Source organism: Cyclopterus lumpus, chromosome 14, assembly GCF_009769545.1.
Source record: "Cyclopterus lumpus isolate fCycLum1 chromosome 14, fCycLum1.pri, whole genome shotgun sequence".
NCBI lineage: Eukaryota > Metazoa > Chordata > Actinopteri > Perciformes > Cyclopteridae > Cyclopterus > Cyclopterus lumpus.
Window position 1 is genome coordinate 521,177 of NC_046979.1, and position 13,824 is coordinate 535,000.

Here is a 13,824-nt window from a genome sequence, read left to right on the forward strand (position 1 = left end):
TTGTCAGACGGGGTCACACATATCCGCCCTCTCTTAAAGGAACAGTTCAACATTCATGCTCATCTGTGGAAGCTGGAGACATTGTTAGCCTAGCTTAGCATAAGCATGAAGACGACGGGCCGTTCACCAAAACATTGGACTGTCCCTTTTTAAGACGAGAGCAAAGTTAGCTTTGAACTAGCGTGTTAGCTTCAGTGTTGTCCACTAGAACGTTAGTGAAAGAACCACATTTAATGAACACACACACACACACACATCGTCCCTGTAACACACATATACACACATTGTCCCTGTAAAACACATATACACACATTGTCCACTTCACATACACACACACATTGTCCCTGTAACACACACATACACACATTGTCCACTTCACATACACACATTGTCCCTTTAACACACATATACACACATACACACATTGTCCCTGTAACACACACATACACACATTGTCCACTTCACATACACACATTGTCCCTTTAACACACATATACACACATTGTCCCTGTAACACACACATACACACATTGTCCCTGTCACACACACATACACACATTGTCCCTGTAACACACACACACACACATTGTCCCTGTCACACACACATACACACACATTGTCCCTGTCACATACACACACACATTGTCCTCGTCACACACATACACACACACATTGTCCCCGTCACACACACACATACACACACATTGTCCTCGTCACACACACACACACACACACACATTGTCCCCGTCACACACATACACACAGATTGTCCCTGTAACACACACATACACACACATTGTCCCTGTAACACACACACACACGTTGTCCACTTCACATACACACACACATTGTCCTTGTCACACACATACACACATTGTCCCTGTAACAAACACATACACACACACATTGTCCTCGTCACACACATACACACACACATTGTCCCTGTAACACACATACACACACACATTGTCCCTGTAACACACACATACACACACATTGTCCCTGTAACACACACATACACACATTGTCCCCGTCACACACATACACACACACATTGTCCCTGTCACATACACACACACATTGTCCTCGTCACACACATACACACACACATTGTCCCCGTCACACACACATCCACACACACATTGTCCCTGTAACACACATACACACACACATTGTCCCAGTAACACACATACACACACACATTGTCCCTGTTACACACACATACACACACATTGTCCCTGTAACACACACATACACACATTGTCCCTGTAACACACACATACACACACACATTGTCCTCGTCACACACATACACACACACATTGTCCCTGTAACACACATACACACACACATTGTCCCTGTAACACACACATACACACACATTGTCCCTGTAACACACACATACACACATTGTCCCTGTCACACACACATACACACACATTGTCCCTGTCACATACACACACACATTGTCCCTGTCACACACATACACACACACATTGTCCCTGTCACACACATACACACACACATTGTCCCTGTAACACACATACACACACACATTGTCCCAGTAACACACATACACACACACATTGTCCCTGTTACACACACATACACACACATTGTCCCTGTAACACACACATACACACATTGTCCCTGTAACACACACATACACACACACATTGTCCTCGTCACACACATACACACACACATTGTCCTCGTCACACACATACACACACACATTGTCCCTGTAACACACACATACACACACATTGTCCCTGTAACACACACATACACACATTGTCCCTGTCACACACACATACACACACATTGTCCCTGTCACACACACACACACATTGTCCCTGTCACACACATACACACACACATTGTCCCTGTCACACACATACACACACACATTGTCCCTGTAACACACATACACACACACATTGTCCCCGTCACACACACATACACACACATTGTCCCTGTAACACACATACACACACACATTGTCCCCGTCACACACACATACACACACATTGTCCCTGTAACACACATACACACACACATTGTCCCTGTCACACACATACACACACATTGTCCCTGTAACACACATACACACACACATTGTCCCCGTCACACACACATACACACACATTGTCCCTGTCACACACACATTGTCCCCGTCACACACATACACACACATTGTCCCTGTCACACTCACATACATACACATTGTCCCAGTAACACACATACACACACATTGTCCCAGTAACACACATATACACACATTGTCCCTGTTACTCACATACACACACACATTGTCCCTGTCACACACACATACACACATATTGTCCCTGTCCCTGTCACACACACATACACACATATTGTCCCTGTTACTCACACATACACACACATTGTCCCTGTCACACACACACACACATTGTCCCTGTCACACACACACACACACACATTGTCCCAGTAACACACATACACACACATTGTCCCTGTTACTTACACATACACACATATTGTCCCTGTCACACACACATACACACACATTGTCCCTGTCACACACACACACACACACACATTGTCCCCGTAACACATGTACATCTCCGTGTCCCCGTACCGCATCATAAATGAGCGCCCCTCTTCACACTCGCTCCTGATTGGCCGGTTTGTTTCTGCCTTAACTAAACATAATTCTGTAAACACACACCAGGAGAGCCGGAGAAGGAAGTGTGTACCGTAGCTGTTGAATCTTAGTCCCTCTGTTCTTTATTTTCTGCTGTTTTTACTTGATATTTCAAATCTGATGTCTGAGACGACGTGTTTGAAAAAATACAAAATTAAAAAAGCCGGAGGAGGAATCGTGTACAAAGTTAGCGGAGAGACTCGGAGATCTCTCGTCTTTTAGAAATGTTTTTTATTGTATGTGATTTTTTTTTTTTAAAAAGAACAACGACGTGGCAACTTGGAAAGCAGTTTGTGAATAAATTAAGTTTATTGAGAATTATTTTACAAAGAAAGAGGAAAACTGGCGTCCTGTGTTTTATTGTCGTTGTTCAAACTTTATTCATACGAGTTTCACAGAGAAACGTCGTAATGTTACGAAGATGGAGCTAAACATCGTTAAAAATAGAGAATAAAGTGAACCAAATCTCATCAAGGTGATAAAAAGAAATTATTTGATGAAGAAATATGAATAATTTAAAGTCAAATGAGTCATAAGGCAAATTTTTGTGAAGAAAATATAGGAAAAATTAAGAATTAATGTAAAAATAAAAATCTAAGTCTCAATTTAATGAGAAACAAGTTAATTTATTAATAATAAAATTAATATGAGAATAAGGTTACATTTTTATGAAGCTGAAGAAATACGTCAGTGTGATACCTCCTGTTAATGTTTTATTGATCGGAATAAAATAGTTATTGAAATAAATGAGAAGCAAATAAATAAGATAATTAACATGAAAGTGGATTCAAACTAGTCAAATATTCAACATTTTATAATTAAAACAAAAACAAAACGTTTACTGTCACCTTTCACACAGCAGTGAAACAAAGATAGGAGAACAACCGAGAGACTTCACTCGGTTCAGTTTATCTCAGCAGGGCTGCTCTCCGACGAGGAGGAGGTGAGTCTGATGGGGACCAGCCTCTCCTTCCCATCATGCAGCGCGCTCTCCTTGGGGGCCTGGATCTGCAGCCGCCCCCTCAGCAGCGAGCAGGTGACGGCCTCGGGGTCGACGTCGTCCGGCAGCTGGAGCTCCTGCCTGAACTCCTGACATCTGTAGGAGGAGGTGGGGGAGGAGGAGCTGGAGGAGGAGGCGTCCTCCTGCTTGCGCTCCGTCCGGCCGCTCACCCTCAGCCTCCTCCCCACCTGTTTGACGGACAGCTCCTCTGGGGAGAAGGCTGCGGTGTCCAGGCTGAGGGCGAAGCCGCCGCCCCCCAGCTGCTGGACCGCCACGGTCTGGAAGACCCCCCTCTGGGACCAGGTCTGGTCGATCTCCTCGAAGACCCTCTGGTGAAGCTGCTCCATGTGCTCCAGGCTCTGCCTCATCTCCAGCAGGTGGCGCAGCACCTCCCGCTCCACCAGGTGGAGGAGCGGCCGGGTCTCGGGCCACAGGCTGCGGACCGGCCAGCGGGGGTCCAGGAGAGGCCGCATAGTGAAGGGGGACGGCTGGAACACGCTGGGACACAACATGCTGCTGGAGTCTGGAGAGGGACGGCCCGTCTGCTGTTTATATACAGGTTCTGTGTGTGTGTGTGTGTGTGTGTGTGTGTGTGTGTGTGTGTGTGTGTGTGTGTGTGTGTGTGTGTGTGTGTCTGTGTTCACCTCCTTTATAAAGAACATGACTCCTGCAGCAGAAATAGAACAAAGTTGAATCGTGTCGGCATTCAAGAACACCAGCTGATTATAGAGTGTGACACACACACGTTCATACACATAGGACACACACATTCATACACGTACACACACATAACACACACACACATAACATAAACACACACATTCATACACGTACACACACATAACACACACACACATAACATAAACACACACATTCATACACGTACACACACATAACACAGACATTCATACACATTCATACACGTGTAAGGAAAGAGCAGGAGACTTGATCTCTTGTGAGCTGTCACGTGACGGTCGCCAGGTGTGCTCGTGGTTCCAGGTGGATCCGTTGACTCCCCCTCCCCCCCACCAAAAGGAGCTGGAGGATGCGGGCATCGATCCCGCTACTTCTCGCATGCTAAGCGAGCGCTCTACCATCTGAGCTAATCCCCCGGTGCTCTCTGTACGCACCACGTGACCTCATATCCAGCTTCAGTGGCTGAAACACAGACTATTAATACTATTAATACTCATACCAGGCTATTAAAAAACTATCCGTGTTTCTTTAGGAATATATATTTCATTTATTTAGCATAGTTTCCACAATGAAGGCTCAAAGATACTGGTTTACTTCAGCACGGAGTACTTTTAGACTGTGGTACTTGTACTTTACTTCAGCACAGAGTACTTTTAGACTGTGGTACTTGTACTTTACTTCAGCACAGAGTACTTTTAGACGGTGGTACTTGTACTTTACTTCAGCACAGAGTACTTTTAGACGGTGGTACTTGTACTTTACTTCAGCACAGAGTACTTTTAGACGGTGGTACTTGTACTTTACTTCAGCACAGAGTACTTTTAGACTGTGGTACTTGTACTTTACTTCAGCACAGAGTACTTTTAGACGGTGGTACTTGTACTTTACTTCAGCACAGAGTACTTTTAGACTGTGGTACTTGTACTTTACTTCAGCACAGAGTACTTTTAGACTGTGGTACTTGTACTTTACTTCAGCACAGAGTACTTTTAGACGGTGGTACTTGTACTTTACTTCAGCACAGAGTACTTTTAGACTGTGGTACTTGTACTTTACTTCAGCACAGAGTACTTTTAGACTGTGGTACTTGTACTTTACTTCAGCACAGAGTACTTTTAGACGGTGGTACTTGTACTTTACTTCAGCACAGAGTACTTTTAGACTGTGGTACTTGTACTTTACTTCAGCACAGAGTACTTTTAGACGGTGGTACTTGTACTTTACTTCAGCACAGAGTACTTTTAGACGGTGGTACTTGTACTTTACTTCAGCACAGAGTACTTTTAGACGGTGGTACTTGTACTTTACTTCAGCACAGAGTACTTTTAGACGGTGGTACTTGTACTTTACTTCAGCACAGAGTACTTTTAGACGGTGGTACTTGTACTTTACTTCAGCACAGAGTACTTTTAGACGGTGGTACTTGTACTTTACTTCAGCACAGAGTACTTTTAGACGGTGGTACTTGTACTTTACTTCAGCACAGAGTACTTTTAGACTGTGGTACTTGTACTTTACTTCAGCACAGAGTACTTTTAGACGGTGGTACTTGTACTTTACTTCAGCACAGAGTACTTTTAGACGGTGGTACTTGTACTTTACTTCAGCACAGAGTACTTTTAGACGGTGGTACTTGTACTTTACTTCAGCACAGAGTACTTTTAGACGGTGGTACTTGTACTTTACTTCAGCACAGAGTACTTTTAGACGGTGGTACTTGTACTTTACTTCAGCACAGAGTACTTTTAGACGGTGGTACTTGTACTTTACTTCAGCACAGAGTACTTTTAGACGGTGGTACTTGTACTTTACTTCAGCACAGAGTACTTTTAGACTGTGGTACTTGTACTTTACTTCAGCACAGAGTACTTTTAGACGGTGGTACTTGTACTTTACTTCAGCACAGAGTACTTTTAGACGGTGGTACTTGTACTTTACTTCAGCACAGAGTACTTTTAGACGGTGGTACTTGTACTTTACTTCAGCACAGAGTACTTTTAGACGGTGGTACTTGTACTTTACTTCAGCACAGAGTACTTTTAGACGGTGGTACTTGTACTTTACTTCAGCACAGAGTACTTTTAGACGGTGGTACTTGTACTTCCTCCGCCCCGCTGCACCCGGCTCGGACGGGTACTTGTACCACTGAAGTCTTCAAGGGGACCCGCCTCCTCTCGCTCCCTGATCAGCCGTCCGACAGGAAAACACCCAAATAAGGCTCGAGGAAGTGATGACGCGGCTGGCGGATCTCCACGTGACGTCGAGCCCGATAACCTGATCCGAGCTGTGACGTGTCTCCGGGGTTTCCGGCCATGGCGGCTCGCTGCGGACCCGTTTACCGGCTCCGGTCCGGTCTGTCCGGCAGGGCTTTAGCCGCCGACCAGGACTCGGAGTCTGGACTCTACCGGGTCCTTCGCGCTCCAGAACCCGCAGCCCGGAGAGACCGCAGAGCAGCAGCCGGGCGTCCGGGTCGCGCGCGGTCCGCTCTGCCCAAATATGGGCCTTCCTGCCCGCCATATTTGGCAACGTACGTCACGCAGGAGTCTTTATAAAGCCCGGAATCCTCCCGCAGAAAGTGACACTCAAGTTTAAGTTGACCCGAGCAACATGTGAAAAACAACCACGTTGTTGTTGTTGTTGTTGTTGTTGTTGTTGTTATTATTATTGTTTACTCTTTCGGTGCACAAGCATCAACGGGACCCGGAGCTGTCGACCCTCCACGCGTTGCCCGGACAGAGCGCCTCTCCGCCCGGCTCAGCAGCGGAGATCAGCTCGGTCCTCCCGCAGGAAGCGCTCGGAGCTCCAGGGTCGCTTCTCCTCCTCCGGAGAGATGGCAGCGACCAAAGCGGAGCTGCTCCTGTCCGCCCTGCAGCTCCCGGACCCCCTGGCCGGCCTGCCGCCGCTCCCCTCCCCGCTGGACGGGTACTACTCCAAGCTGGAGGAGCTGCAGATGCTGCTGCAGAACGCCGCGGCCGGAGGCTCGCTGCTGGCCGCGTCTGCAGCGGAGGGAGCCGGGCCGCTGAACCTGGTGGAGCCCGGGGAGTACGGAGGTGAGCAGGAGGGAATGAAACACACGGGGTATGAGGAATATGAAATAAGTGACTTTAATGAGTAAAGTTTAATAACTAAGTGAATTATTCATGAATTGTGATGATTTAAAGCTGTTTGAATGGACACTTGTTGGAGGGTTCATTCCGATTAATGATTGAACAGGTTATTAACTATAATGTGCTGAGAATATAAAGACTTTGGCCTTATATTATATTAAATGATATTATATTAACCTATATTATGTTCTATTAAAATGTATTATATTATAAATTACTATCCATGGTATTCCATGAAACTCAGGTGTGGGTCAGCTGATCACCTCTTCTTCTATGTTTCTCTCTCTCAGACTCTCTGTCGGACCTGGACCTGCACAGTCTGCCCCCCCTGACCCCCCGCTTCACCCCTCTGGCCTACAGCGGCCGCTTCAGCTTTGAGCCCGCCTCCGGTGGCGGCCTGTGGGCGGAGCCTCTCCTCAGCCTGTTCACGGGGTTGGTCAGCGTCCCCCCCGCCGCCACCTGCGGCACCCCCCTCTCTTCTTCGTCGTCGGCGAGCTTCAGCTTCGGTGACGTCACCTCCGTCTTCTCGGCGGCGCCGACGTACACCTCCGCCGCCGACTCCGACTCTCGGGGCTTCCCACAGCAGGCCCCGCCCCCCGCCTACCCGTCTTCCAGGCTCGGCCTCCAGGTGGTGCAGATGCTTCCCGACTACCTCGTGTCGGGGGACGGCGGGGGGCTCGGCCCGATCCAGGACCAGAAACCGGCGGTGAACCCGCTGCCGCTCACGCCGCTCTCCACCATCAAAGCCTTCTCCTCGGGGCAGATCCAGCCCCGAGGCTCCACCCCCGGACCCGCCCACCAGGCCCAGCTCACCAAACTGTGCCGCACAACCAGGAAGGCGTCCGGTGGGCGTCCGTGCAAGAGGCCGCCGGGCGAGCGGCCCTACGCCTGCCCCGCCGACGAGTGCGAGCGCCGCTTCTCCCGCTCCGACGAGCTGACGCGCCACGTGCGCGTGCACACGGGTCAGCGCCCGTTCCAGTGCCGCATCTGCATGCGCGGCTTCAGCCGCAGCGACCACCTGACCACGCACATCCGCACGCACACCGGCGAGAAGCCGTTCTCCTGCGCCGAGTGCGGCCGCAGGTTCGCCCGCAGCGACGAGCGCAAGCGACACGCCAAGGTCCACCAGAAGCAGCGTGAACGCGGCCACGCCTTGGCCCCTCCCACCTCCTCCTCCCCTTGCTCCTCCTACTCCTCCCCCGCTCGCAGCTCCCCCTCCCCCAACGCCTCCCTCTTCACCTACTCCTCCTCCTTTTCCCCCTGCTGCTCCTCTCCAACGGGGAGTCCTCAGTCCAACCTCTGCTGACGGACAGCAAATGTCCACCTGTCGTGACCTTTGGCCTCCGCCTTTAATTGCAAACAGACATTTGAACTTTGCGTCGACGAGGTCAAAGGTCAGACGCCTGGCTGTGACGTACAAACTGCTAAGGAGAACGTGTACTTAACGTGTACATGTAGTATAATGTACATGAACGTGTACCTACTGAGTAGGTTCTGAGATGTTGGTTTACTATATTTTATACTGAACATGTTTCCTCTTTAAAGTGAAGAGAATAAAATGTATAAACACGTCCGGCTTCGTGTTTCTGTTCTAACGCATGATGGAGACCATGTGACACAGGTGAGAAATACCATGTGACACAGGTGAGATTGACCATGTGACACAGGTGAGATAGACCATGTGACACAGGTGAGATTGGGTTAGGATAGGGATAATAATAATAAGTAATAATTAATCAGAACAGATTTAAAGTAACAAATATCTTTTAAATATTTGTATTTAATATTTGTATTTAATGCTTTAAAAAAAAAAAAAGACATGTTATATTTCATATATATATATATATATATATATATATATAATGTATATAACATGTCATTTTAGTTTTTTTAAATATATTTATTTATATTGTTTTTGGTTTAAATTACACGTCAGAGTTTAAAGCTGCATTCTGGACACATGCTCCATTTGTAGCCTTCTGGCACTGTGTGTGTGTGTGTGTGTGTGTGTGTGTGTGTGTGTGTGTGTGTGTGTGTGTGTGTGTGTGTGTGTGTGTGTGTGTGTGTGTGTGTGTGTGTGTGTGTGTGTGTGTGTGTGTGTGTGTGTGTGTGTGTGTGTGTGTGTGTGTGTGTGTGTGTGTGTGTGTGTGTGTGTGTGTGTGTGTGTGTGTGTGTGTGTGTGTGTGAGCCAATGGTTTCAGACTTTGTGATCAGCGTTATGCAGGAAGAACAGCACAGCCCATATATGGTGTTTCCTGTCGCTGCAGCGGATGTCCTGAGTGCCCAAATAAGGAGCTTCCTGCCGGCGAGCCCTCTGTAGGCAGGTCGCCCGGGCTGCGCGTGCTGGATCAGCTAGACGGACAGGTCCGACAGGAGAGTGTGAAAAGGACTTTCTGGTTCACACACCTACAGTTACAGTGCACGCCTGATGCAGTACTGTAATGTAGTAGATGAAACCCGAATAATGTAACAAGTTGTAAGAGCCAATAACGAGGTGGTGAAAAAAAAGAGATGGCATTTCCCTGGCATCCAACACCACTGTAAAGAATCTCTAGTTATCTTTGACCGAGACTTGTCCTTTAACTCCCACGTTAAGCAAATCTCAAGGATTGCATTTTTTCATCCACGTAACATTTAAAAAATCAGGCACATCTTGTCCCAAAAAGATGCAGAAAAGCTGGTTCACGTTTGTTACTTCCAGACTAGATTACTGCAACTCCTTATTATCAGGCTGCTCTAATAAGTCTCTTAAATCCCTCCAGTTGATCCAGAATGCTGCAGCTCGTGTACTCACAAAAACTAAGAAAAGAGATCACATGACTCCTGTATTAGCTGCTCTGCACTGGCTCCCTGTAAAATCAAGAATCACATTTAAAATTCTTCTCCTCACCTACAAAGCCTTGATTGGTGATGCACCATCATATCTTAAGGAGCTTGTAGTACCATATTGCCCCACTAGAGAGCGGCGCTCACTAAATGCGGGGCTACTTGTGGTTCCTAGAGTCCTAAAAAGTAGGATGGGAGCCAGAGCCTTCAGTTATCAAGCTCCTCTTTTATGGAACCAGCTTCCACTTTCAGTCCAGGAGGCAGACACAGTCACCTCATTCAAGAATAGACTTAAGACTTTCCTGTTTGATAGTGCTTATAGTTAGGGCTGAATCAGGTTTGCCCTGGTCCAGCCCCTTGATATGCTGCTATAGGCTTATAGGCTGCTGGGGGATGTTTTAGGATACACTGAGCACCTCTCTCCTCTTCTCTCTCTCCTTATGGATACATTTACATCTCTCCATTGCACCTTATTAACTCTGCTTCCTCCCCGGAGTCGTTGTGACTTCACGTCTCAGAGGGTCCATTGGACCTGGAGGTGTCTGAGGCCTCCTGCCTCGGCCCTGCTGATTCGTAATTTATGATATTGGGCTTTATAAAAGAAACTGAATTGAATTGAAGAATCAAAATATAATAATTTATCTTGAATTAATTCTGCAAATCAAATATCAATCTCTAAATATCATGGTTCCGATGTACTTATATTAAGGCACAACAACAGATGTGTAAGCGTCCAGCTGATCATATCTAAATGTTTGGTTATTTATTTATTATGTATGAATGAAGACAGTCAAAAGGATGATTTCAAGATATTTTATTGAAAAAAAAAAAAAGAATTATAAAATGCACAAAATTAAAAATCCTCCCAAAAACTGAGAGCCGGTCATCGAGTGCTTGAGACCAGGAGCCGGACTCACGTGAGACTGCGTCCTGGACTGTACGCCTGCCACTCAAAGGGGGAAACGGGGTCTCTTTCCCTTGTATCCAAGGGGAGAAACAGCGCCCCCAAAATCTCACTTGTGGCCAAAGATATATGACAGTCGTAACGATAAGAACTACCATAGAGAATGAATGGGAACAGTTAAGGACGTTAAGCTAACTATCCTCGAGGCCGGGCGGAAACAGGTTTTATATTCTAAAAACAATTTATTTTGTATTTGTATAATTTTTGACTGGATTTTTATTTTTTCTTGAAATAACTAATCTTGAAATTAAATGTTAAAACGCTTCAATTCCATAAACTCGCTTCTTTGACTGAACCGTAGGTTTTGGGAGAGCGGACTTTCCGATGCGTCCCTGAACGCGTCCTCGGTAGGGCTCCGTGCGTTGCTGCTCGTTTTGGCGCCTCGTGATCGGTGCGGACCGGAGAGCTTCGCCGTCACGTTCCTCCACCGGGCCACCGGGCGGCGCTCCGGTGTTCGGTAAGTGCTCGCGTTCAGCCCGAGCTGCCTGCCGTTGGCCTCGAGGCGACGTCTCGAGCGGCTTCATTTGAACTTTGAGAAAGAAGTTTGTGTTCGCGCGGAGAGCCGCCATTTTGGTGCGTTCAGGATTCTCTGGTAAAAAACGCTATCGAAGAAATTACACACAAAACACGTTGAAAACGTCTAAATTAGAAACAGAAAAAGTGATTATTATAAACAAAGGAACAAGTATTAAATACAAATGATTTAAATATGTCATGCACGGCTTATGATTTAGTGACGTCATGTTTTTTATTTTCATTTACTTTTCGTTATTTAATATGAGTCTTTGTTTTGCTTACATTGTTATGCTTTATCTAAGAAGTTGTGCTTATATTTTTGTTTTGGGGGGCTTATACTAATAAGAGATTATTTGAGTTTAATTCAGTTCAATTTCCTTTTAGTTTATTTTCATTTGATCCGGTTTTGATCCTTGAGCTGCAAAGTTATTATTAATATAATAATATTATTAGAAGCGGAATGAGAAGAATACCTCCCTTTTTAAAATATCATTGTATCCAGAATTTTAAAAGTTCTTAATCTTTTTAAACAAACAAATATGATTTCTATAAAATCTTCATCAGAGGTGGAGAAAGTATTCTAATACAAAGATCTATAGAGCTCTCAGCTTCATCACCTGATGCTTGTGTTAGACTGCCATCTAGTGGTGGAGTCTGTGTACTGTACTCTAGTACTGAGGTTAGTATTCAGCATGCTTAAAGATCTCAGACGGTAGTTTCACCGTAGTGGTACCTGGACATTTAAAGGATATTCAGCCCTGAAAAGGTTAATAAAGAGAAGAATCTTGTGCACGTCATGATCATTTTTTTGCTTCCTAAAGATAATAACGTAGTTTTTCATCATTGTGAAATACCTTAAATATCTCCTTCAGGACAACATGGAAGCTACCAATGAGTACATCTGGCGGCGGCGGATCCACCACGGCGTTCGGTACCAGAAGAGCGCCGTCCCGTTCCCCGAGTCGGTGGGGGTCGGTCTGGAGTTCAACGCGGCGCTGGAGAGGAAGGAACCGCTCGACCTGCGTCTGCTGACCAACGGCGTGATGCTGGAGCTTTGCTACTTCGCCCGAACGGTGAACAGGTCCGAGACGTATTTCTTCTTCGAAATGCTGGAGTTCAACTTCGACCTCGGCGTGGACGCGGACAACGAGCAGCAGTGCTACGACTACAGCAAGCGCACGCACAACAAGGTCAAGCTGCTGCGGGAGCAGATCAAGCTGAAGCCCCGTCGGTGGAAGGAAACGTTTCTGTTCCCGGACCTCGCCGCCGTAACGGGGTCCGCGAGAGCCCAGCGGCCGGGGCGCTACTACCCGAAGAGGAACAAGCTGGTGGACAGTTCGGTCCTCTCTGACTGCCGCCGGTCTGCGGAGACGACCGGGTCTGCGGAAACGACCGGGTCTACGGAGACGACCGGGTCTACGGAGACGACCGGGTCTGCGTTCGTGATGAAGAAGCGAGGAGGCGCCTGGGTGAAGCTCATCGCTGACGCGTACCCGTTCTGCAAAGAGCTCGGCGTGACTCTGGCGGTCCGACCGGACGACGCGCGCAAAGACAGACTGACCCCTGACCGGGCGACCAACGGCGTGATGCTGGAGCTGCTCGACTTCTCCAGGGTGCTCTGCGGAACCCACACCGGGATCGTCGTGGACCTGATCCTGCACAACTTCGGTCACGAGATGGACAAGACGCTGTTCCGCTTGCAGGTGTGCAAGACGACGGAGAGGAGGAACGCCTGCGTGACCGCCGAGGACAAGGAGGCGTTCCGAAAGGAGCCCTTTCAAGTCCAGACTCGGAAGCGCAAAAGGAGAAGGTACATTGACCGGGAACCGGAAGGACTCATTGTGGCCGGCAAGAGAAAGGTGGTGCGGAGGCTCGCGGACGAGGACGACGAGGACATTGATGCGGACACGGACCACTCGTACATGTGCCCCGTCGAGTTTGAGACGGACCCGCAGTCGGCATTTGAGGCCGGACTTGAAGAAGTGAAGGTGGTGAAGGAGGAAGAGGTGGAAGCGTTTGTCTCGCC

General features: G+C 47.4%; 3 protein-coding genes and 1 non-coding gene across 4 annotated transcripts in view; 2 read left to right on the forward strand and 2 right to left on the reverse strand.

The window, feature by feature from the left end:
• Nucleotides 1–2,979: 2,979 nt before the first annotated feature.
• Nucleotides 2,980–4,474, reverse strand: LOC117742632 (heat shock protein beta-11-like). The gene has a single exon (XM_034550180.1). The coding sequence runs from the start codon at nt 4,457–4,459 to the stop codon at nt 3,593–3,595; it is 867 nt and encodes a 288-aa protein (XP_034406071.1). The 5' UTR covers nt 4,460–4,474; the 3' UTR covers nt 2,980–3,592.
• Nucleotides 4,475–4,728: 254 nt separating this feature from the next.
• Nucleotides 4,729–4,801, reverse strand: trnaa-agc. The gene has a single exon. It is a non-coding gene; the product is annotated as a tRNA-Ala (tRNA).
• A 1,851-nt stretch (nt 4,802–6,652) lies between these two features.
• Nucleotides 6,653–9,064, forward strand: LOC117742975 (early growth response protein 1-A-like). Its single transcript, XM_034550681.1, has 2 exons — nt 6,653–7,435; nt 7,783–9,064. The coding sequence occupies exons 1-2, from the start codon at nt 7,216–7,218 to the stop codon at nt 8,796–8,798; spliced, it is 1,236 nt and encodes a 411-aa protein (XP_034406572.1). The 5' UTR covers nt 6,653–7,215; the 3' UTR covers nt 8,799–9,064.
• Nucleotides 9,065–11,344: 2,280 nt separating this feature from the next.
• LOC117742974 overlaps nt 11,345–13,824 on the forward strand; it is a 4,169-nt gene continuing 1,689 nt past the window's right edge. The window contains exons 1-3 of the mRNA XM_034550680.1: nt 11,345–11,443; nt 11,584–11,739; nt 12,671–13,824. The exon at nt 12,671–13,824 is cut by the window's right edge and continues 1,689 nt beyond it. Coding sequence (XP_034406571.1) covers nt 12,677–13,824 — 1,148 coding nt within the window. The 5' untranslated portion in view covers nt 11,345–11,443; nt 11,584–11,739; nt 12,671–12,676. The remainder of the gene's footprint in view (nt 11,444–11,583; nt 11,740–12,670) is intronic.

Coding starts and splice junctions, on each gene's coding strand:
- LOC117742632 (XM_034550180.1), bottom strand. CDS start 4,459: ATGTGTGTGTCCTATGTGTATGAACGTGTGTGTGTCACACTCTATAAT.
- LOC117742975 (XM_034550681.1), top strand. CDS start 7,216: ATGGCAGCGACCAAAGCGGAGCTGCTCCTGTCCGCCCTGCAGCTCCCG. Junction 7,436..7,782: donor GGAGCCCGGGGAGTACGGAG/GTGAGCAGGAGG, acceptor TCTCTCTCTCAG/ACTCTCTGTCGGACCTGGAC.